At 32.3% G+C, this 26,970-nt stretch overlaps 1 protein-coding gene across 2 annotated transcripts in view; it reads left to right on the top strand.

Annotated features, from left to right (window-relative positions):
- The window catches only part of LOC130901269 (lachesin-like), a 389,818-nt gene that overhangs the window by 332,212 nt on the left and 30,636 nt on the right, over nt 1-26,970 (top strand). The window contains exons 3-4 of one of the 2 annotated variants that reach the window (XM_057812492.1): nt 11,509-11,719; nt 19,984-20,111. In XM_057812492.1, coding sequence (XP_057668475.1) covers nt 11,509-11,719; nt 19,984-20,111 — 339 coding nt within the window. Of the gene's footprint in view, nt 1-11,496; nt 11,720-19,983; nt 20,112-26,970 lie in introns of both variants that reach the window. The other variant, XM_057812491.1, reaches the window with a different exon arrangement.

Raw genomic sequence — 26,970 nt, 5'->3', positions numbered from 1 at the left:
AATTGAGTACACGGCAGCATTAATAGGGCTCCGCAGATCGTTCGGAGTTGTTTGTAGAGGCGGCATGAAAACAGCTTGCTCAACATAACCCTATAACAATTAGTCACATGGGGTGAGATCAGGAGATCTCGGTGGCCAGAAGTATAGAGCTAGATCTCCATTTCCCCTGCGACCAATCCAATCCAATGAGGAAGGGATTCATTTAAAAAGCCTCGTACATCGAGGTGCCAATGGAGTGAAAAATGAAGACCTGAGGATCTTCCATAATATGGAGGAATAGCCATTGTTCCAATATGTCTAGGTACGTTATTCCAGTCACATTTATTTCTGTAAAATAAATGGTCCATAAACTTTTGTACGTGATAAGGGTATAGAACACGTTTATGTTTGGTGGGTCTCTTTCGTATTGTGATGTTGCATGTGAATTTTGCAAACCACATATGCAAACATTGTGCTAAACATAGCTTTATCGCTAAAAATGATACGCTGTACAAATGTGTCATCCTCCATCATTTCTAGCACATTACCGCAAAATTCGAGATGCTTATCTTTGTCATTAGGGTTTAGAGCCTGCACGAGTTCTAAACAGTTGGGATTGTACAATAAACGCCGTCTCAGAGCTTTCCATACAGTTGGTTAGGGTATTCCAAGTTCTCTACTATCTCTATTGGTAGACTTACTTGGACTGCGAACAAAACTGTCTGCTATCCGTCTGATATCATCTACTGTCACACGCGGTCGGCCTTTACAGACACTTACAGTCTCTTTAAATTGATTAAACCAACGAGTAGGCTTTTTCTATTTGGTGGTTTAATACCAAATTTAGCACGAAATGACCGCTGTACTTTTGCTTTATAAGGTGCCCTCGCAAAAATAAAAGATCCTAATGTATAAGGATATAACTCTTTTTGAAAGCTATTGCCAAAAATACCTGCTTTTGATTTTGAACACAGTATTTTTGGCTTGAAAAAGAAATATTGACATAAGAATGGGGTTGAAAATATGAACGCTGAATATTGATACCAATGACGCAGCGACCAGCTCCAGAATCTTCACTAAAATTACTTTTGCGGGTGCAAGAAAAATGGGTTAAACTACAGTACATCTTGCTTTGAATACAATGGTGACAGCTGTATTAATACTTCACCTACAATCTACATCAAAGAGACAGACGACAAAGACAATAATGTAATAATGTATATAGTTAATTACTCTACAAACATAATTGATTTCTTCACTTCAAACATTCTTTTCACATTCGTTTCCCCTTCCGCCCCTCATTTTTCATTTAATTGTTGTAATCGAGTTCGGCCAATTATTTTTTCATTACTTTTATTTGAGGTTTCAATAATGTAGTCAAATACTTGCTATACAGATTCATTGATTGGCCGTGATTTTATCATTTTTATGCCTCATGTGGTCCTCCACTATATTGGAATTGACGGCAACGAGTTAGCAAATACAGCTACCCATGAAGCGACGTTGTTGGATATAGAATATGTATCAAAAAATTAATCAAGGAAAAGATCCAAAAAGAATTGGATAGCGAACAAAATAATTTCAAAATCCTTAATCCACAATTCGTAGACTACCGTTAACATCAAGGCGGCTAGAGCAAATTTGAATAGCAAGGCTTAAACTTGGCCATACTCAAATCACTTTTGGATGTAAAATATCCAAAGAAGACCCCTCCAAGTGATATGTGAGTTGGACCAAAAAACAACAAAATCTGCAGTGTAATGAACGATAATCTAATAACTTTAGATTAAATCCAACGAACAATAAAATACCTAAAAGATATTAAACTATATAATAATGTGTAGAGAAGGTTTAAGGTGAAACAAAATAGTAGGAGTAGGTTTCAGTAGAATAATGTTAAGGTTAAGTGCTGATAACCCTTAACGGTTGAAGTGAACACAAAAAATAAATATCAGAAAAATTATACATGATTTGATTTTTATGTTTGTCCACAGAGCATATATCACATTTTATATATAAGAAATTGCTCATAAGATATTGATGAAAATACCAGATATGAAAAGTCTCGTACTGATACAAAAAAACTCTTTTTTCACTTTTCATATATAAAAAACTTCAGACAATATTTGTTGAGTTGAAAGTTAATCTAAGAATTTATTCATTTATAAGTGATTTTTTCTAGACGGTTCAGTGATTTTTCATCTAATTTTGTTCGTCCTGTAGGACATTCTATTCAGTTATTTGATTGGGCAAACTTCTGGGTATTTCTCAAATAAACTTTTCCCGGTTTCTACCTCTTTTCATATTCACTAGGGACGCTCTACTTGGCCAATTGTGTTGTATTCTTGAAAAATGAAATTTGATTGAAACAAAGATTTTCGTGTTCCATTTAAGTTTAGTGTAACATTTGGTTCCTTGATTATCATAATATGTTTGAATAATTTTACCTTCTCATAATAGCAGTAGTAGTTTGATGTAGATATCAATATAAGATGACAGATGAATTTCCACTTATGTACTTTTTCAATTCCAATTTCTTATTTTCGAAACAGTCCAATTCAATCCATTGAAACTATATATACAGGGTGATTGATTAGAGTGATAAAGCTGAATGCCCCCTTTGCCTTTTGAGATATCAATTTGAAAATTTGAGGGATGATAGCCATCATTAGTCTTCAAATCATTCAGGGCGCTCCAGAATACCATGACATATCAAAGTTACATTTTTAAAAATGAAATATCTTATATTCTATTTTATATTTGGAATTAGGTTGACTTCATTATTAATGTAACCTAAGAAAAATGAATTCATTTTATTGAAATCTCGTAACCTTGATGGCTACTTTGCTGGACCATTTCTTCAGATCAATCTTCCAGAAAATACTTTACCATTAATTATTAAATAGCGTGCGCATGCGCACCAACCATCCAATAACCACAGTCTTTGACATGTTTGAGCATTTTAATGTTCTTAAAAAAATATTCACCAACAATACCTCACCACACATTAAATGAAAAATCAGAATATCTCAAGAACTAATAGTTTTAGGTATAGAGGATGCTGTTACATTGTACAGAATATTGAACTTTTATGAAAAATTGATTATAGCTTTTTAAAACACGTAGAACACATCACAACCCTTTATTATTGTGATGAGGAAGTTAAGCTGATTGCAATCTATAATATAAAAATGAATCGCAAAATGTGTTGGTAAGCGCATAACTCAACAACGCCTGGACCAATTTGGCCAAATCTTTTTTTAAAATGTTCGTTGAAGTTCAAGGATGGTTTTTACGGCGAGAAAAATTAGAATTATTGCTGGAAAATTCCTAAAAATAGCTCTTTTCTTTTTCCCATACAAATGATTTGTAACTAAAACGTAGTCAATTTGAGCACTCACTGTTGTCTAAGCAATGTAGGTGTGTTCCTAACGTCAAAGATCATATCTATCAAAACAATGTGTGTGTGTGCGTTGGAGCACAGAATACATAGTTGGAGGAGTTTAATGTCGCGTTCCGAAACTCGCGTTTCTTTTGTAAGGTGTGTTCCTAACGTCAAAGATCATATCTATCAAAACAATGTGTGTGTGTGCGTTGGAGCACAGAATACATAGTTGGAGGAGTTTAATGTCGCGTTCCGAAACTCGCGTTTCTTTTGTATTAGTTTCGGCACGCGAGATAAAATGCAGCAGTTTCCACGTCATTACATCAGTCAAACAAAAATCGCGTTAGTAACAGTGTTTTATTATTTTTAATATCCAAACAAAAACAATTCGTACGGCTTAAAAGAATTTGACTTCAAGTCATATCAAATTAAAAAAAAAAAGCTAATTACCGATCTAATCGTACTGCACAAGAACGTGACGACGGAAATGAACGTGAAAGAATTCGGATATCACAAACGCGTGAAGCGCGAGCGCGACATTCAACTAATAATCGCGCAAGTTTGAATCGAGCTGCTTTCAGTTACGATGTATCAATTGACTACAGTAACTACCAATGTGTTGTTATTGGTTCTATGAACTCGGTTTGCTCACACTGTAAGGCATTAAAATACAAAAACGAAGCCAATGGATTGTGTTGCGCAAATGGTAAAGTGAAATTGATACCATTGGATCCACCACCAGAACCATTGTACTCATTGGTTTCAGGAATAGGAACAGATTCTATACACTTTTTGACACATATCCAACAATATAACAATTGCTTTCAAATGACTTCATTTGGGGCAACAAATGTAGTTCGGGAAAATTTTATGCCAACTTTCAAGGTGTGTATTATAGCAGTTACTCATAATTATTTTAGCGAACAAAATTTTCTGTCACGAAAGTTAAGATGTGTCACTTATCTTCAATTTCTTAATCATTACGAAATATATCACTTAGTCATCATATTATATGGTGATTCAGTTTCAGTGACACTTTTATTATATTTTATATATTTGATAGATATTAGTTAAAACTAAATATATACTTTTTAAGATCAAATATTATTTAAGTTTGGTCACTGACAATCCATTAATTTATACCACACCATAATATTTTTCTTATTTACAGATACAAGGGCAAATATATCACAGATCAGGTTCACTGTTACCAGTGTCAGATAGCGACAACAAATTCCTGCAAATTTATTTTATGGGCAATTCACCACAAGAAATTGATCTGCGTTGTGCACATAACAATTTAGTAAAGAGGTCTATTATAGAACAATTACAAACTTTATTTCATCAACACAATCAATTGATTATATTGTTTAAAACTGCCCTGGATCTGATGCTATCCGATAATCACAAAATTGTAATCAGAGCTGATAAAACACCTGCAGGTCAACATACAAGACTTTTTAATGCACCAACTATTGATGAAGTTGCTATCGTTGTAGTTGGAGAAAACTTGGAATCCCGTGATATTGTTTTACATCGTCGGAATGATCAATTACAACGTATAAAGGAAACACACCGCTCATATGATGCACTGCAATATCCCATTATATTTTGGCAAGGTGAAGATGGCTACGATTTCTCAACAAAAATGATAAATCCCATTACAGGTAACTAAAATATTAGTTTAGCTATGGCGATAATATTTCAGTCATTATATTATGTATTTTAATTTTATATTTGAATGTTATTAAAACAAAATCTATTTACAGGTTCTGAAAGCAACAAAAAAGTCAGTTCAATGAACTATTATTCATACCGCCTAATGATTCGGGAAAATGAAGATAATCACATATTGAAATGTCGGCGATTATATCACAAATATGTTGTTGACATGTATGTTAAAATTGAAACGGAGAGATTAACATTCATCAGGTTGAATCAAACCAAACTCCGATCTGAAGAGTATATTCACCTTCGAGATGCGATTAATACTGATGGAAATGCACAGAATGTCGGTCGGATGACTATTCTTCCAGCAACATACATCGGAAGCCCTCGGCATATGCACGAATATGCTCAAGATGCCATGTCGTATGTTCGTCATTATGGTACAGCAGATTTGTTCATCACATTTACATGCAATCCGCAATGGATAGAAATCAAGCAGGAGTTATTCTCTGGGCAATCACCCATTGATCGTCATGATATTACAGCCAGAGTCTTTAGACAAAAGTTGAAATCATTAATGGATTTCATCGTAAAACATAATGTGTTTGGTGAGACACGCTGCTGGATGTATTCTGTGGAGTGGCAGAAACGAGGATTGCCACATGCACACATTTTGATTTGGTTGGTTGAAAAGATAAGGCCAAATGAAGTTGATGCAGTGATATCAGCTGAAGTCCCTGATGTACAAGTAGATCCTGGATTACATGAGGTAGTTATCAAACACATGATACATGGTCCCTGTGGAACTCTTAATCAAAATTCACCGTGTATGATGGATGGTAAATGTTCAAAACGATATCCACGGACATTAATATCGGAAACAATTACTGGTAATGACGGTTATCCATTGTATCGTCGCAGGTCGACAGCAGACAATGGAAAATCAACAATTGTCAAATTAAATCAACAAGATATTGAAATAGATAATCGTTGGATTGTTCCATATTCACCCATTTTATCAAAGACATTCAAAGCACACATCAACGTTGAATCTTGCCATTCAGTGAAATCAATTAAATACATTTGCAAATATGTAACCAAAGGGAGTGATATGGCTGTGATTGGAATTGGTGCAGAGAATTCCAATGATGAAGTTACCCAATACCAAATGGGCCGCTATGTCAGTAGTAATGAAGCAGTTTGGGGAATATTTTCTTTTCCTATTCATGAGAGACACCCTTCTGTTGTTCACTTAGCTGTGCATTTAGAAAATGGACAAAGATTGTATTTTACAACACAGAACGCAGTACAAAGAGCTGCTCAGCCACCATCTACTACATTAACCAGTTTTTTTGAGACATGCCAAAACGATGATTTCGCACAAACATTGCTATATTCTGAAATGCCAAAATATTATACCTGGAATCAATCCTCAAGGAGATTTATACGACGGAAACAAGGAAAACCAGTTCCAGGATATACAGATGTATATTCCACCGATGCGATTGGCCGGATTTATTCAGTACATCCAAGCAATGATGAATGTTTTTATTTACGACTGCTATTAGTCAATGTACGTGGCGCAACATCATTCCAACAGTTACGAACTGTTGATGGTGAATTGTGTGGATCCTACAGAGAAGCCTGTCAACGTTTGCAATTACTTGAAAATGACGCTCATTGGGATCAAACTCTCAATGATGCTGTAATATCATCACACGCTCATCAAATACGAACATTGTTTTCTATAATCATATCTACATGCTTCCCATCAAACCCAATTGATTTGTGGATCAAGTACAAAGATTATATGTGTGATGATATTTTGTAACAAATGATGAAACTGGAGGAATTTACTTCTTAGATGCACCTGGTGGTACAGGAAAAACTTTTTTGATTTCATTAATATTAGCAACAATTCGCTCACAAAATAAAATTGCACTTGCACTCGCTTCGTCGGGAATCGCAGCAACTTTGCTTGAAGGTGGTCGAACAGCCCATTCAGCACTAAAATTGCCATTAAATATGCAAAGCAATAAAACTCCAACCTGTAACGTTTCGAAGAACTCTGCAATGGCAAAGGTTTTGCAGCAATGTAAATTGATTGTTTGGGATGAATGCACGATGGCACATAAAAAATCTTTGGAGGCTTTAGACAGAACCTTAAAAGATCTACGGAGCAATAATAACCGATTTGGTGGTGCAATGATTTTATTAGCAGGAGATTTTCGTCAAACATTGCCAGTGATTCCACGATCAACGCCAGCTGATGAACTCAATGCATGTCTAAAGTCCTCCAATTTGTGGAAACATGTCAAAGTACTTCATTTAAGCAAGAATATGCGTGTCGAGTTCCAAAATGACCAATCTGGAAACATATTCTCTAAACAACTCATTGACATTGGTAATGGCAAATTACCTATAGACATGTTGACTGGCTGCATTAACTTTCCTCAAAGTTTTTGTCAGTTAACTCAATCAAAAGATGAACTTATTCAGAAGGTGTTTCCAGATGTTTCTCAAAATTACAGAAACCATGATTGGTTGAGCGAACGAGCTATACTGGCTACAAAAAACATAGATGTAAATGAATTAAATTTCAAAATTCAAGAACAAATTACAGGCGAATTGAGGATATATAAATCAGTTGATTCGGCTACTAATCAAGATGATGTAGTCAACTATCCACCGGAATTTTTAAACTCCCTGGATTTGCCAGGATTGCCACCTCACAATCTTCAATTAAAGGTCGGATCGGTGGTTATAATGTTGCGAAATATCAACCAACCGCGTCTTTGCAACGGTACACGGTTAGCGATAAAAAAATTACTAAACAATGTGATAGAAGCAACTATACTCAAAGGAAAGTATAAAGGAGAAGATGTTCTCATACCGCGCATCCCAATGATTCCGACTGATGTGCCATTTGAGTTTAAACGACTACAGTTTCCAGTGCGGCTTGCTTTTGCTATGACTATAAACAAGTCCCAGGGGCAATCATTAAGTGTTTGTGGTATTAATCTAGAAAACCCATGTTTCTCACATGGTCAATTGTATGTTGCCTGTTCCCGTGTTGGAAAACCATCAGATTTGTTTATCTATGCGCCAGGTAATCAAACAAAAAACATCGTATACCACAAAGCACTACAATGATAATAATAATTATTATTTATGATTCACATGATTAACAATAAAGCGATTACTTACTTTTAAATCCTTATATATGTTTTATTTAATTATTTTTTATTCACAACGCCCTATCACCAGGGTGACGGTTCTGTTCAGGAGAATTTTTTAAAATACGTAGGCACAAAAACTGCCACATTACAAATCTTTTTGACAGGACGAAGTCGGTCGGGTCAGCTAGTATGCAATAAAATATAGGATATTTCATCTGAAAAATTGTTACTGATATGGCACAGTATTTTAAGTTTTCAAAGATACTAATGTGTTTGATTTGCTTTACTGGACATCCAGTATGGCTGGAAAATGACGTTAGATGATACCCCTTATTCATATTTGTATGATTATTAGAACAACATTTTGCAAAATATCATCTAGTGCTCACTAGAGACGGTATAAATATAATTCTTCTGTTCTTCTGTGGGAACATTTTCCACACATTCTGTGTCCAAGACATACTCAGACATTATCCATTGAAATGCTATTGTGAGAGTGAACAAATCTCCTCAAAATTGAGAAGGAGAATGAAACAGCTAAGATTTGTCGACAGACTGGAATAGAGGAAAAGTGATTAGAACACCAGAGAGTTAAAAATAGTACTGAATTGTTCAATGGCATGTTCAATCATGACTGTTGGAGCAGCATTAAAAGGACGAAAACGAACGACAAGATCTGCAAGAAACATTGTCTTAGTCTGTACATCTCACAATGAACATTGTTTCGAAACATTCGCAATTTGGGTTGTCCTGGAATTATAATGAATGTTTAATCAAATGACTCTATTTGTCAAAAATTGAGTCTTATAACGCCATTACTTGGGTATCAATCCACAAAGTAAATATGAAAAATTGTATCTATAAACTTCTAACAATTCATTTTGTAAATATGAGACACAATTATAAGCAAGAACAGCTTCATACCAAACTGCTTATTTCAACTATACAATTCACTGTCGCTATCAAAATAAAATATTTTTAAACTCGCTTTGATAATTCACTGATATTTTACATCCTATTGAAGCTGTTTCTCTTGTCTTTACAAATTCTTATTTTATCAAGACAGACCTTGGATTGATTAGAGGGAATGGTGAACCATAACCTCACAAATATAAATTCAAGTTTTTCAATAGAAACCATGAACTCCATCGGAGAAATGTTGATAAATAGATTGATTCAATTATTAAAAGAAAACGTAATAGTTTTTTAATAGACAAGGGAAAAAATTACTACATTTTAGTTAGAGAGTGAGCTGCGAATCGAGATACAAAAAACCGAAAACTAAAATCTAGTATTTTCTGTGATAAGAAAAGCGATGATTAAATAATGAGAAATCATATGGGAAATTTGAGTTTTGAAATGTGTAGGCTATGTTGGAATTATAGCAAATAGCAAAATTGTGAACTTGGTGGTTGTTTAAAAGCTATTGTTGATACTATAAAGTGAAAAATATTTGATTTCGAGTTTTCTTTGACTCCACCGGAATTAGTAGAAGTAGCCAAAGTAACGTCGAAAAAATTATTGCTAGCTATCGCGAAAAATTTACGAAACTGCGTGTTCAGGATTCATGGAATGAAAGATGTTATTGGGTCATTTTTCGAAATGGTCCAACAACAAAAGCTATCAACAGTGTTTTCGAATTATTCAGTAAGTTACTATCCTATAATAATGTAGACATTCCAAAATATTTCAAACTAATTACATTTCTGGAACAAAATGGAAAAGGTTACAAGCCCAATAAAGCAACACAAATTAGTGATCTTTCAAATAATGCCCTCTATGAAGTTTGCTTAATGGCCAAGGTTGTTGTTTTATTTGGGATTGCAGTAGCTAATCGAATTGATGAAATCAGCCAGATGAAATTAGATGATATTGAATTCAGTAATGTTATTAAATGTGAATCTCAAGGAAATAAAGAATGATATAAACAACAGATTTGTAGTTGAAAAATATGTTAAATTTTTCCGAATGTACATAACCATTCGTTCAGCAGGAGTAATGGAACGCCGCCTGTTTTATGCATATCATAATAGAAAATGTATCAATAAGGTTGTTGGTGAAACTCATATACATATCACTGATTAGTTTAAGAAACGTGACATTCATGCTATGCTTATTTAATAATTTTACTTTCGATATAAAGGAAGTGTAATTTCATTGAATAATAGAATATCCTATAATTGGATATCTACTTCTGCTTACGTGATTTTCCCCAAGTAATTTCTCCATAAAAAGTGACATTTTTTTACCTATCAACAGAAATAAATTGTCCAACGTTCTAATCTTCATGGAAAATAGTTATTTTCCTAACACGTGCGGAAAGTGAAACTTTTCCGCACGCGACTGCAGTTGTCCCGCGTCGTTCGGGCAAGCGGTCAAGTGCGGAAGAGACACTTTACGCATGAGTTAGGAACATTATTTTTTTTACGACCGTATATACAAAAAAGTATACCAACCCATTTTTCTAAAATTATTTTATTCCAACAAACATAATAATATACAAAACTTTAACTAAAAACTACTGATTATTATAAATATTAATATTGAAAACACAATTTGTTGTATTCTGTAGACTAGTAAAAATTGCCGGTCCAGTGGAGTTATTTGGTTTCAACTGGAGGGTAGATGACGTCGATGAGTATGGCATCGGTTGCAGGTCGCATAAAGATGACGATGACGGCAACGGTTTTAAGTCATTTGGCAGGTAACAGCTCGGAATTAGTTTCATTTGCAGCCTTCAAAATGGCTTCGGGAAGTTCTTCGTCGGATAAATCCATTAATATTATTGTATCGGTTTTGGTTTAATGTTGTTTAATTTAGAAGATTGCACTTATTCGGACACTTCTATGACGTTTTGAACAACTTTGACGTTCTAGTAACAATTACATGGTTATATTTTCAAAAAATTAAAAATGCTACAAAAAACTAGAAAAGGTTTAATTTTTATTTGATGGACTATTTTGTAAATATTTATTTACCTGTAATAACAATAGTTATAATCTCAGAAGTGAAAAACTATCTAATAAAGTCAAAATTTGCATAGTGCGCTAGTGCGGGAAAGTGACACTTTCAAAACTAAAATGCGTGCGCGAAAATGGGTTAAAACGCACGGTCGTAGGAAAAATAAATTTCTGGTTTTTTTTTTCGACAAATTCATCAAAATTTAATCGAAACTATGAAAAACTATTTCAAACAAATCACAGCATGCTATAATCAATCACTTACAGCTTCGCTCTCCATCACTTGCTTGTTTCATTAGGCAACAGAACGAAATGTTACTTGCAGATGTCTCCGCAGGTGTCGTGGGTGAGACATAGAGACGTGCATCTCCTCACAGTCGGTCGATATACATATACAAGCGATCAGAGATTCAGGGCCATCCATCAGCCCCATTCTGAAGATTGGACGCTTCAAATCAAGTATCCTCAACATAGAGATTCCGGTGTATATGAATGCCAAGTCTCATCTACGCCGCATTTATCGCATTTCATCCATCTTACCGTTATTGGTAAGTACAAAGTTTCATATATTAGTCTTATCAGAACTTATTTCTGGTTCTGAACCTCAACTTCATTAATGTGAGAATAATTTTAACTTGATGTTAATGTTTATATTGCATCGCTCATATTTAACATGGAAATTATTTGAAATTGAAATAATATAACCAGATACAAAGCTTGAACAATGGAGAGCTTCACAACACAATCTATATGTATGTATAAATTCAACTATATATTTAGTGTGTCTTTCTATTATCTTTTCAGACACAAATCGCATTGAGGAATAATTTTTGATAAATAATAAATTAAATTAATTGGAAGTCAAACCTCATGTATGTGTTAATAAATGTTGTTGGTATGTAATTAGAATTATATCATGATAATTCATTGTCTCTACAGTACCAAATGGAAATGCGAGCAAATATAAAAAGTTTTAGAAGTTGAACGTTTGACGATTCTTGATATTTTATACCCCTTCGACATAGAATATGCCGACCTCATTTTTGTTTATGGGTTCTGTAACGGTAATGGTAGTGCTGCTGTTAAAATAGATCCTCAAACTCCCACGAACTCTACAATAAGAATTAGATGAAAAAGTCGAGAGCTCAATGTTACCCAAAGAAAAGTAAATAGAGTCTCACAAAAAAATAACATCATAATTAAATGGTTCAGCGACCACATCCTAGGAATGAAATCCATCGATTTGAATTTTGTTGATAGATGGAATCATCGACCATTGCTGTACATGAATACTATTCACAGATGGAGGCCAACAAAATACTTAAAATTTATATTATTTGTGTGAATTAATACCTTAATTGGTGAGGCCTCATGATGGTTGTTCAATGTTTGAACTTTCTCGTATATGTAGTTTTCACTGCTGATTAATGAAATCATTAGTTGTATTAAAAAAACATTATACAGAATGCAATATTTAATACTAATCCCAAAATTGATTTTCCCAAATCCTGTGCTAGAATTTGTGAGTTTGTTTAGTACCAGTTGAATGCTTGATCGTAATGTACTTCATAATGAAAAATTCATAAAACCAGCCAATTAAAATTTATGGTCAATTTCCCAAATTACCCTGTAAATTAATAAAGAAGAGGAGTTAACATATTTTAGAAGCCACATAATATCCTCTTTGAGGGACTCTACTCATAGTAGAAGTATGTAAAGATATTATATGGTTTCAAAGAAGATAATGGCAAATGTACAAAATATTTATTCACAGAATTACAGCATGCTATCAACTGCGCAAAACAAGGTGGATCACCAAATTTGTAAGCTAATTCGCTAGAAGTAACTAAGGTAAGATCCAAACAACATAGAGAAGACATATCAACTCCAATTAGCGGAAGTGTTACCTCAATAATAAGACCATTCAAGTGAAACTTAACTTAAAATAACACGGGCTAGAGTAGATACAATTTTGTTGTTGGATCATATAATAAACGAAGGAGGTACTGTTATAACAATGCATAAAAGAAAACCAATTCTAATATTAAACCCATTTAATAAGACAGTTACTGATTCTTTAGGAAAAAGAAAGCGGTTTGGTAAAAAGAAGAATCCGTTGATTTGATAATTTGTGTGAATCAAAGGCGGATAAAGTGTCTTGATAAAAGGGGGGTCATTGGTATTAAAACGAGTCTTCCCCCAAAGGCATGGCATTTTACATACAAAATATAACAACTCTAGAGTAGGATCTGGAATGCCGAGGTGAGACTAAGTCCCGTAGTGGGGGGCCAAAGGTGGGCAAGTGAATCGAAAATCGATTCTTTCGAATCATTCATCTAAAAGAGCGCTCTTTCGTACGATTCCAAAAGATCTCTTCTTGCTTTCCCTCGCTAGCTCAACTTCCTTGTCTATCCCGAAAACCGACCGACTCTTCGGGTGAGTCGATTATTAAGTTTACTAGTTTACTAGACATTTGATTCTTTAGACTAGACCAACTCCTAAGTCGTTTACCCATAGAGCCCTAGACCGACTACCGCTTCGTTTATGTCAGATTCTTCTATTTCTTCGTCTTGAATTTCCTGAGCATTTCTTTTTGTTTTATTAGGTAATGTTTTGATATTCGAAATATTTGGGGGTATTTTTCCACGGTGTAAAATAATTCGTACTTTCACATAACCCTACTTACGCCTTTTTGTGAAAAACAAAAAACCAAGTTCATTAATTAGGGTTTAGGGGGGGACAGACCCCATGACTCCCATGACCACGCCTGGATCAGCGCTTGGTGTGAATGGTGCGTTTAAATATACATGGAGTTATTTAGAGCTGTAATCAATATAAAATAGTATTAGCTGTGATAATAAACCAGCTTTCGTCAACTTCTTGTGGCAGAAAAATAATTAAATAATTCCTAAAAATATTGAAGATTAGTGGTGGATACGAAGTTAATTGATTAAAAAGTGTATAAATGAATTATTATAATTGAAGCTTATATTTATATATAACTGTCTTGAAAAATTAAGGAATTTAATTAAACTTTGATTGCATTTATTGAATTATATTGCCCAGACATTGTCTTTTCATATCAAAGTAAAAATATATCTAAGAATCTTTTGTCCCATTGTTTACACTAAACACAGAAAAATAAATTGATGGAATATGGAAACAATTTGTCGAGTGTAAATTGATTTTTATTGTTTGGGTAAATCAATTATCGGGAAACACTGATAATCAAACGACATCCTTTGAAACTACAGAGGTGAGCTAATGGAACGGTTAATTGATTAATTTTTATACCGAACTTCAAATATTAAATTTCGTAGACACATGAAGGTGAAGTTTATGGCACTTCAAGGCAACGTTCGGTGTTGAGAATATTCATATAGCGCCTTTATAGCGAAATTGATAAATGGTAGCTTGTACAGTCATAGAGAATGTTCTTACAAGTAAATCCAGATTCATATAGAAATTCGGATTCGGAATTTGATTAGTACCCCATAGACTATGAGGATGATATTTCATGTTTGAAGATGATATTTTACGAGCGTAAAGAAATATATTTGCACAAGCGTTGAAACGATTTAAGCAAAATAAGTCAATATTTTTTTAAATTAATTCATGACTGTACATGAATCCTGCAGTTGTCGAACCTGCTCCAAAAAAGAACTGTTGTATTTGGGAGAATAATTGATATTAGAAGGATTGTCTTTTATTTGAATTAGAAATTTGGAATTATATGTTTATGTTTTCATGACTTGTAGCTCGAAAACTTTTATTTAGAAAATATTAAAAAACTTTTTTTACAAGGTTGACAACATGTTCAACTCATGATATTTAAAAAGAAAAGTTACACTCTCAAATTGTAATAAACTTAAACTATGAAAAATATAATGACTTAGAAGAGAAGGATTTTCCACTCAACATATCTAGAAGACGAAGACATCTTGTTACACCTCTCCAGCGACATTTTCTTGTTTCTTTCTGTGAACTTCCACTTACAAGAAAGAAATTTTCATCAGACGAGGACGTTATTTCACACGTAAATGCCTATTTTGATGAGAAAGAAGGCAATTTTTATGTAAAAGGCTATTAAAAATAGGATTATGACTGGGTAAAATAAAAACATCTTATTTCTTCGTTACTCTCGAATGGAAAAGATAATCTATTTTCTTTTTATTCATTTTATAATTCTATTGATACCTTTTTATAATGACGGATGTATATAATAACGTAAAATACCATAAAATTTATGAAGAAAATAATGAGTTTCGATGGATTAAATACTCTATACTTCATGTACTTCTAGTGGGTACTGAGATTAATATTTACAGCAATGTTAACTGAAGTACGTGGTTGAATTAAGAGATTTTATCTGAAATTTAGATGTTTATCGTATTGTACCCAACTGTATAATTATAATTAGAGTCAGTGACAAAACAATAGCACTTCCTAAATATAGTATTTTAATTATACCCTCAGGAAATGGAGTAATGAGGGAAAATAGGAATTCAAAATATAATATTTACGATGCAGACGTTTAAACCAAGGAAATTTAATTATGTAGCAGGTTCTATAGTCTCTAAGAGCAATAAAATATTGAATTCAACACCTGGAATGGTAACTTCAAATAATTTTTTTCCAAAACATCAATTCTCGCGTTTAAAAATCTATCAAAAATTTGTATTTTTCAGTTAAAATTGCACTAAATTTAGAAAAACTTTATATTGCTGAAAAGACAACCTTTCTTATTTATAATTTTCGAGTGGTGCTTATAATTCAGAGGCGGTGTTCGAGAGGGATAATATTTTCATACTGTAAATTGTCAATCTTAGAACAAAAATCGAACTGTTTGAGATTTTTCTCACATAGTACGTAATATATGATTGTATACAATTGCTAATAACTTGAGTTAATTGTGAGATGGATAGTTTGAAATCCACAATACGAAAAGTCCGACTTTGGAGAATGCTAATTAGTTTTATGTCGATTCAAGTACATTTTGCAGTTAAAAATGGTTAGAAGCGTATCACCTTGAATGTCAATTATACGAATATTTATAGCTGCTGTAAATTTTATGGAACGTTGTAGGCTATAAACTAAATCGTTATATGTTATGTGTTGACAGCCTGATTTTTAATTTATGCGCCTATAATGGGAGTTCATTGGGCTGTAACTTTCTCGTTATTTCCAGGAACGAAGTATTTTGTAATGGTTTTAATATCTTCTGAGAATTTCAAGCAAGACGAAATTTAAGGTTTCTAAACGCAAGGTAGTATTTTCAAGTAGTAAACATTAAAGTGAATGAACATCAAATTGTCATTATGAGTTTACATGTTGAATTATAACTCTCCACATAGGACATGAGTTACAATATAGTTTCATTTAGTAGGCCAATAATATGAAACGTTTTTATGTAAAACTCTGCCATAAAATTCGTAAATGTTAGGAAGACACCAAAATTCTAAGGCTTATAACTTCGTTACTTTTGGACATAAAAAACATTGATAATACCGCTGGGAAATCCAGAGAAATGGGAATTTTGTACGTTATCACTTTTTCATGAATATTAGTGCTGAAATTGGTCATAGAGATATTAAATCATATAACAAAAAAATTGGACTACAAAAAATTTATCACAAAAGTAGAAGGAAGAAGCTTTAAGTGAATCAAGTGTAATTTGGTATTTAACTTATTAATATCAAAATTATCTTGTTTTAAAAAATTGCAGTTTATATAAAAAGCCAAATCTTCATTATGAAAAACATCTCAAAATGCTGGAAGTAAGGTTTCAGTGCTGAAGAACTCACAATAATGATACTATAATTGATACTTTTTTCGTCTAAATCTGTAAGCTTGAGCCAAAAGTTGCTTGAGGCCATGTCTGACGAAAACGGTGGACGCGGATGCAAATCCAATTCATTGAATTCGACCATAGTTTTTATCGGCTTATGTAATAAAATGATTTCCCTTCCATATGGGACGGATATCCAAAACAATATGCCAAGGGAATCTCCAAATATAGAGATCTTTATGTTTCTAAATCGTCTTTTACGTCTCTACTATTTTTAAATTAGTTGTTTTTGATAATTTTTGGATAAAAAAAGACAGATAAAAATTTAGTGTGTGTGGTTTCGACCACTTTCAGTCTTTATCAAAATATTTTAGCAAATTTTTAACTGTTTTTCAAAAATTATGAAGAAAAATAATTCTAAAACAGGAGAGACCTAAAATCAAGACGATTTAGAAATAAAAACATATATAAACGCACTAAGAGATAAGAAATTGACGAAATATATAGATCTTTAGCTTGCCAGTTATTTTTGCTGGTTTCTGATGACTTTAACCAGATCCAATTCACTCAAATGATTATCATTTTGGCCCAGATATGTATTAATGCATCCAGATTCCATTCATAATCACGAACCAATACAAAAAGTATTTTTTTTTCACTTAGACAGCTCATCAATTCGTTTTTGACTTTGTTCCATTCTAGGAAGACGCGCCACTCATTTTTCTTTTCCAAATTTCTATGGAAAATAGGTGTAAACAGATAAATCTATTAAATGTTGCGATTTTTCATAACGATTTCCTTTTTACTGGCGCAAGCTTCTCTCCTGGACGTTCTCAGCATTTAGCATACTGCCTCTTTTATGCCCGCGTCTATGATGATTTATTTTCCAGGAGAAAAGTGGTCATAATACTTTACCTTAATGGTCTTTTTCTGGTTGTAAAACAATGCTTGGGGAATACACGGATTTTTCATTCATTGCTCATGGAAAATATTGACCTTTTCGGTAAAAATATATTGGTTGTAAGTAGCGTTTCCAGATGTCTGGATGAAGCCGGACATAGTTACGCTTTTTGATTGCGTGTCTGGCTTGTCTGACTTTTTACATCTCACAAACGAGCAATCTTCTAGAGAGGCTAAGCGCACGCGAGTCGACTCTTTGCCGCTCAGAATAATACATTAATTTCAAAGAAATACATATCAGCCATATAAAGATTGTTACAAATGCTTCAGCCACTCAAGTCATATTTCCTGAATAAAAGTGAAAGAATTTCCTGTTATGGACTTTATCAAAATCTCATTAAAAATAGTGAGATAATTGATATTTATGTGAATGAGGTTCTGGAAAATAGATAATGAATAGAATGAACGTAAGGATTGTCCAAGATTTTTTCCACTGGAAATGACAACTTCTTGTAATTTAGAGATAACAACGCAAATTTTGGTCAGATAGCTGCATTGAAAGAGGATATCAGGAATATTTGCATTATTGTAGTACAATAATCTAGATTTTTGTATAACAAAGACAAAAAATAGTTCCCATCGATAACATCAATCAAGTTTCCGATACTGTAAGTAACTTGTCATAGAATAACTTGAAGTTGACGGTAGCAAATGTTTTCATCAACTGCAAAACGTCGAAAGTTGTTCCAGAAGCTAGCACACAATTGTAGAATCATGTTGAATAGATGAATAATTGCAGTATTGCTTTCTAGATTTCTTAGCTAATTACATATCAGGACATAATTCAAACAGTTTATCCTTGAAAGGTTAGTAATGCTACAAATTACATTTTGATATTGTAGCTGAAATGTTGCATGCTGATTATGAATATTATAATTAAAGAAAATTAAAGCAAGGATATTTTTCAACGTTGTATAGCAGATTTCTGCCGACAAAAAATATGAATAATTATTTTTACTCTTCAACTTTTTCTCCTGGATTGTTTTGTTGTTTTACTTTGAAAAATAATACCAGGTAAATGAGACTTATTTTCATTTCATTAGCATCCAAGCAGAATTTGAAAATGTATTTTCATAATTTGATTTTGACAAGACTAATTTTGCTTTTGATTTTATTCTCATTTCATTATATTAAATTTAATTATATTTATGGCAATAATCAAAAAAGCTTGATGTTATTAATAATGAGAAACAAAGTAGTTGAAATTTAGAGTGTGCGGTGTTTTTACTCAAATGACCGAATAAAATGGCTTGTTTCTTCGACTATTAGGTTTTACAACACAGCAATTAAAAAGCATATTAATGTCAAACCCCAAAACACGTGTCATATGTGGACGCTAATTTGAATTGTATCTCGTAATGCCCCTAAGGACTATAAATTAATCTAGAACTATAGCGGGTATTTTTAATGAGCTCGAAAGAACTTGAATTTTATTCATGATACTGAGATGTGGAAAGGATATAAATTGAGAATTGAGACAACCTCATCATTCAGTTTTATTCTCAAACAGAATCAGTTAATTTCATTATTTACGTCTAAAGAGTGTATTAATTGATCAAATTACTGAAAATCTGTTCAAAATAGAATAAAAATACTTAAATACGAGCAAACTTGAATTGTTCTACGACTTTCAAATTAAATTGCTTCCTATGTATCTGGATTTAGCCAGCGGGGATGCAAATAATTGGACAGAATATTGAAAATGAAAAATATATTGTTGAATCAACTACATCGATATTTAACGAGCAATTCAAGGATATGATGCGATGCTTCTTCTTTTCCTAGATAAATTGATTAATTTCAATAAGAATCCGGAACTTAAGCAAACGTAGCTGCCACCTGTTGTGAATAAAGTTAAAGTATTAACATTCTGATCGAGACTCCACTCCTTTGATTGGAATTGTATGGGATTGTATGTTATATTTAATAATAGCAGAACTACTACTAAATAGTATATTGGAGACATATTATTATTGTTGAAAAGATTTTTCAGTTTTTCCACGAATTTTAACCTACTATTTAAACTATCCTGAAACTAATTTTGTACGATTGTTAATATTTCAGAACCTGATACAGAAATCGTGGGCGGGCCTGAGCTATTCATTGATCGGGGGAGCACTATCAACCTCACCTGCGTCGTTAGACATAGTCCCGAGCCGCCGGCCTTCATTTTCTGGAACCACAACGACGCTGTAAGTACATTTTCGTGCAATTTTTTCATCTTACATACATTAATATATGAAAGTAGGGAGTTGAAATAAAACATAATCCGATATAAAAGTATTGGGAAAAAACCTAATTTTGTTTCAACTTTTCAATAGAAATGAATAAATTATTTATGTTAATGTAGCGTTAATAAAAATCTGTATACATTCCAGGGGCTAGTGCCTAAGCGCTTGAAAGCTCTCAATTAATTAAGAATTAAAAAATAATAATTTTATACTTTTGATAATAATATATAAACTAAAACATTTTCTATCACTTATCCAAAAAAAAATGACTAATACCCTGCAGTCGCTTTGTAATATTTTCATAAAAATGTCAGCGCTCAGTGAAGTCTATCAGTTAAATACTCCACCTATCTTACGATTTAAACTGTTGCAGTGTTATTAATCCTCTGAGATACACGAACGTGCTCTACGTGCTCTTTCGATAACATACATTATAAATGTAACGAGGTATCGGGGAATAATTCTGGATAGCACATTTACTTTAATTTCCCATGTATAAAAAACTATATAGAAATTGATGTCAAAAAGTATCTGATTTGTTATTAAAAAAAATTTATTCAATAATTTTTCCTGTTTACTCTTTTGTGGAAATGGATTTTGGAGGGAAAAAGGGGTAACTGATCTACAGTATATATAAGTTTGAAAGCGAAAAACATCAAATTTACAAATATAAAGAGGCATAATAAATATGTGTCTCTGAATATACGAGTAGTTATATATTGTTGAAAATTATAGATTCTTTATTGATTTTTAAGGAACATTGGTCTCTGAGGACATGATGAAGGCCTGGCAGGTTTCGTCGACTGAATCTAAATGTATCACGAGGAATACCTTAGAAGTGTTTGATAATTCACATTTTGCTTGTCTGTCAACTATGGCAGCAATCCATTATCTTAGTACAGAAGTCGATATTAATGAAAATTTGACAAAAACTTTTAAGAAGCAAGTTTTGTTTGAAAAGTTGTGAAAAACCTGAAATTTTTTATCACGAGTCGCTACTGGTACACCCCACAGACGAAAACTCGTTTACCGTCTATGCAGTTTCTCAAGATAGTTTCTGATCAAAAACTGCCACTTTTGAAATTTATTCAAAAATTTTTATATTACATATTGAAATTCTTAGTCATTATACAATTGCTTTGCGTGAAATCTGCCTAGTTAGATTCTCCTTTCATAATAGTTTCGTAAATATATAGGAGAGTTTCTATTCATATTTCCAGAAACACTAATTCTTTCTGACTATTAATGATATTTTCGGTGTAAACTTTATATTGTTGAACATAAACTCAACCACAACATTTGACCATTTGAGTGCAGTTGGTTTTGTTCACATTTAGTTGGAAAATGTACTTAGAAACAATTGAATCAATCCGTGAAAACTTTCATGCAAATATTAAACATAAATGTTGTTTATTAATAAACTTCGCACAATAAATGAATTTTCATTTCAAAACGCTATGAAATATTGGTATATTTGATTCAAACCTAGCTGATATTTTCTCCAGAATGAAATCTTTAACGCAATAAATAATTATGTTTAAGAATATCGATTGAAATATTGAACTGAATGAATAAGATCGTCATATATGAGATTGGGGCAACTTTGAAAATCAGGCTCGCTACCATATGATACTAAATTGCACGGCATAATCGAGCTAATACTCAAAAAAAGGTTTGCATCAACTGGTACATTAAGAAAATTCACGTAAATAATGTAAAATACCATATAACATCTATACCAACCTTCTAAAAGATAAAGTTCATAGACCATTTACCATACAACACTGATTTAACACTAATTGACTTCTTCTTTCCTACACAATAAAAACAATCTACGAGGATCAAGAATTTTCAACGCCAGAGGAAGCCAAAATATATTCGAGAGATATATGTACTTGTGTTGAATGTGGAAGATTTATTCAAACACACGGAAAAGTCTAATGCGAATATTCTTTCACAAAGCAATTAACCTTTAATTAAATCATGACAATTCATTTTCATTCCATTGTTAGACCAGAAATATAATTACAAACTTGTGTAGCAATTTCAAAAAACTAAGACCGTATAAATGTTCTCGATTTTAGATCTTCTCCGTCTTAAAATTTTTGAAAGATTGATGAAAAATTGACGTTTCGACTTAACTTCAGACTTTATCAAAATATGTGAACCATTTCTAAAAATTCTCTTTTTCGTGTATTACACTCCGTTCCAAGAATTTCTCAATCTCTCTAATCGAATTTATGCTTTTTTGATATTTCATGGTTCGTTAATGAAGTTTTAGTTTTTTATGGTATTGATGACATTTTAGTCTATTTTATAAATATTGGGAGGTCTGCCCTATGAAGACAGAGTCACAATTAGTGACATAAGCACTTGATATATAATATTACTTCTTTAGTTTTTTAATGTTTTAGATTCTAGTTTAGTGAAAAATAACGTATTATGTACTAATATATTTATTAAAATAATTTGATAGTAGTTTTGAAAGTCCTTTTACAAATAATAAGGAAAAATGTTTTAAGTTTTGATGTTCCGTTTTTACTTTTCTTTCAATGCAGTTTTTGCTTTTTGAATAGCTAGGCATCTAAATTCAGGACGTAAATTAAAGTTCAAATATCTTGAGGACCAAGTTGATTTTGTATACCAGTCTGTTCTTATGTTATTTTTAATTTTATATAATGTGACATCAAGAAATTGGAGAAATAAATTCATATATCACGTAAAATAAATCAATATCATGCTAATCAAGTTGTCACTGATGAAAATTCACTCTCACTCCGTTGGTTTCAATGTGTTTAAAAAGTGTATTACATGCATTTTTACGATGCTTCCACTGTTTTTACCACCAAATGAAACCATCGGAATATATAATGTATTCCATTGTTGTATGCAAACACTTCAAACGCTAACTTAGGATTTCAACAAAGAAATTACAAGTAAAATTCCAAAGTGTGAATGAGGAATTTGGCTAATGTTATGTAGCAAATGACTCGCACGCGTAGCAAAATTCCATTATTAGTAGAAACTTCTCTTGGAGTTTGAGATTTCACAATTCCCAACTTTTATACATATAATACGAAGTGATTTATTCTCAAGGACAATTGCATATTGTTATACTATATATTATCCTTAAAACATTTGCACACATGTTATAACAGATTACAGCTGGGAAAGCAACGAAAAGTGCGACATATGTTTAACTAACTCAATTTTCTATATTGTATCTAATTTTTGGAGTTATTTAAATTGATTATTTTCAAATAATAGTAATACTTCTCAAATTCTTAAAAACAAGAATTAGTATTTTCTTATCTTCAAGCAGCTGTCAGAATTGTGACAAAATTTGTATAGAATAATTAGTTCATAATCAAATAATCAAAACGAGCTCATTGAACAAAGTAATTTTTAATGTGAAAAAAATATAAATAAAAAGGATTCTATATGTTAAATTGAGAATTTAGGTTATAAAAACATAGTTAAGTTGATTGTATTATTTACTAGGATCATAGATTATGAATCAATAAAAATTATAAATTATATATTTAATGAAAAATCAGAATAAAGACTAATTATGCAATTGAGAGGCATAATCAATCAAAAATACTTATATTTTCTGAAAAAACTGAAAAATTTGTCTTTGTTTAAATATGTATGGTTTCTATAAGAATGAGATAGTTACACTGGGGAAAAATAGACGTACATATAAATAAGAAAGGAAGTTGGGAGAACTCTCTTTTTGTTCGTCAAGCTCTTGTTTAAATTCGTAGTTTAGTTCCTAAGCTGTGTTATTTGCTGGTAGGATGGGACGAGAGGCGGAGAATTCACAAATCTAAATAATATAAGTGGGATTAATTATAAGCTAAAAGTATTACCAATGAAAAGAGCGAAATATATAAAAAACTAAAATTAGATTAAATAATTACCCACTCAATCAAATTTAACTGAGAAATCTTTTTTATTGTTATCAGAATTATATAATTAAGTTAAATATGTAACTCTTCATATTAAAATAACTGATTAAAAATTAGTAATATTAATAATATTTATTCAGATTCATTCAATTTCAGTCTCTTATGTCACCGACTAAAAATTTAGAGCTAGCCGTAGTTACAATCAAATTATAAATAATCAATAAAAAAATTAATACATATACAGGGTTTATACAAAATAAAAAAAAACGAGAGAGAAAGACTCAGTTCCAGACTGATCGTACTCAGGTATTAGATTGTCAGGATACAGACCTTTAAACAAAAAGTAATTACTTTTAAGCATATTTAATTGTATATAAAACGTTTACGTGCCGTTTGAGTTTCTGTTTGGAAGACAGTAATAACACAGAATGGAAATAATTAACCCAGGTGAAGTTCTGCGGTACAAAGAGACGTCACATCAAAACCATATATAATTGCGGTAGAAAGAGAAACGCAGATAATAACCTTTAACCGCGTATTTTATCAAGAAATGGCTATTTTAATTTCGAGGAGAATATTCCATTTATTTACACAGAAAGGGATATAGTCACTTCTTATATCTGTAGGTATTATAGAAATAAACAGAATGTTCTTTATTTTGACAAAATCACCACATCGAAAACAACAGAATCTTTGTTCGTTCGAATTTAAAAAAAAAAAACTAGGAAATGTAGATTCAGGATAATACAAGTTTCCGTTTTAATGGAATTCATATCATTAAAAGTTTCGCCCACATCCGAAATTATTTTCGTATTATTATAATGGAAAAAGTTGTTTCACTGAAGTTTTGAACAGTACTCAGATCATTAAAAAATGTCTACGGCCTGCTTCTAGAAAATTTCCGCAACAAATTTTTGAATTTGTGCTTTTATCTGTCGCCTTCTGTTGGGAATTTGTCAGGCGATGCGACATTTTTATTGATAGAAAAAGACAATTTCGTCATTTTAGCGCCGTTATGATAATTAAAAAGAACCTGCCGATAAATTTTACCCACCATATCATTTTTATGAGGTAGTGTTTTATTGGTCTCCACTATCATTGCACGGTCCTTATTACTATTTCAACTCCGTTGTGAAATATAGTGGAATTGTTCCTCATTATCCGAATTGCTTGTTCAAGAGGCTCGTTTTCCCAGAACATAGTAGAAGATACCGTGAAAATACACTTGTGAATAATAATGAGAAAATAATTTGTAAATGCTACACTACCAATGTAACTGGGATCCTTTACAGGTGTGTAATAGCCATGTTAACTTACCTATAGCTCAATCCAATTCAAATCCACCACACAATTTTTCTTTGAAAGATAATAAGGAAATAATCAAGACAAATACATAAAAATTACTGTGAAAACAATTAATTGTGTCAACTTTGTTTTATGAATATTGTTCTATTAATTGAAAACATACAAAAGACAATTGACAGCGTTTTTCATAACAACTCATATCAATATCAAGAGGGCGTTAGGAGAGCGGAAGCTGGAAATCCTCATTTTAAAATCGATCGAAGTAATGTTACTATAACGTAAAGTAACGGCAGAAATGAATGGAATAAAATCCACTATTGCTATAGTGAGAATGTCCACATTTCGGAATTTTTTCAACCTCACTGTGTAGACTGATAGTGGACAAAATTCTTACTAGAGCAGCGCCGGATTCACAATCCTAGGCTACTCTGATGATCTGATAGTACTAGTGAGGATCAAACATGAAGGTATAATCTGTGTCTGGATGCAAACGGCACTAGACTCTCAATAACCCCGGTTTAACAACACCAGGAGTCATAAACAAGGTAATTTTCAAAGATACAACGGCTGTATGGACTTGTCACCAGCAAAAATTGGCAACAGCTCAGTACTTTGAACAAGAGCGCCACTGTAAATTCTACAACGAACATAATGAAAGGTGAAAAATACAATAAAGTTTTTAGGACTAAAATGAAGTTGTCTGATTAGATATTTCACATTGGCACCAATCAGGTCGATTGTTTATAGGTCGTTTCAAAGAACAATTGTAACCATATAAATTTTCTATTTAGCATCATATTCAAATTACTGATGATAAGGCCGTTACAAATTTGTATGGGTGTCTAAGAACCGGAAATTGAGTTTTGGCGAAGATTCTCCAAACTGAATCAGATCATTATATGCAAAAAAGAAGGACGGTAAGTAAACAAAAATATATTCATACGAAACTCCTTTGATTCCGATTACGTTTTCTAGAATGGTTGACGAAGATCTTATCTTTCATGCAGTGGTAAATATTTATATTGCTATTGATGATTAAAAAAATTGCAGAATGATAGTAGTACATGGCTCATATTATATAAACAAAATACGGGTAAGGATGATGAAAATAGAATAGATTCTTCACCCGTCTACAATGTAGTATATGAATTCGGTTTCTCCACTGTGCAGAAAAAGGCACACTGTTTAAAGGAGAACGAGGAGTCAACACGACACTCCCTTACTCCAGTGCTCCTGGCAATTTAATTCCGCCAATGATTATTTTCAAATGAAAAAGAATGTACCCAGCACTTGCCAAGGGTGCTTTATCTGGCAATTCGATTGAAATATCGGATTCGGGATATATCAACGAGCTTTTTGAGAACTTGTTGAAATACATATATATCATACGTAAAACCAAGTAAAGTTTTATTAGTATTTAACGGTCACGTTTCATGAATTTATTTGTGTTAACTTCTCGTAGTCAAAAATGAACTACTTTCTGATTCAAAATATTGTAATTTCGTATTTATTAATACTCTTTTTATTCGTGGGGTGAATTAATGTCTCTCACGTTCTCAATTTACTTAATTACTATAAACTCACACTAACTTATAATTCAGTTA

Source organism: Diorhabda carinulata, chromosome X, assembly GCF_026250575.1.
Source record: "Diorhabda carinulata isolate Delta chromosome X, icDioCari1.1, whole genome shotgun sequence".
NCBI classification, from domain to species: domain Eukaryota; kingdom Metazoa; phylum Arthropoda; class Insecta; order Coleoptera; family Chrysomelidae; genus Diorhabda; species Diorhabda carinulata.
Note: the sequence above shows the minus strand (reverse complement) of the source record. Positions and strands in the feature narration are given on the sequence as shown.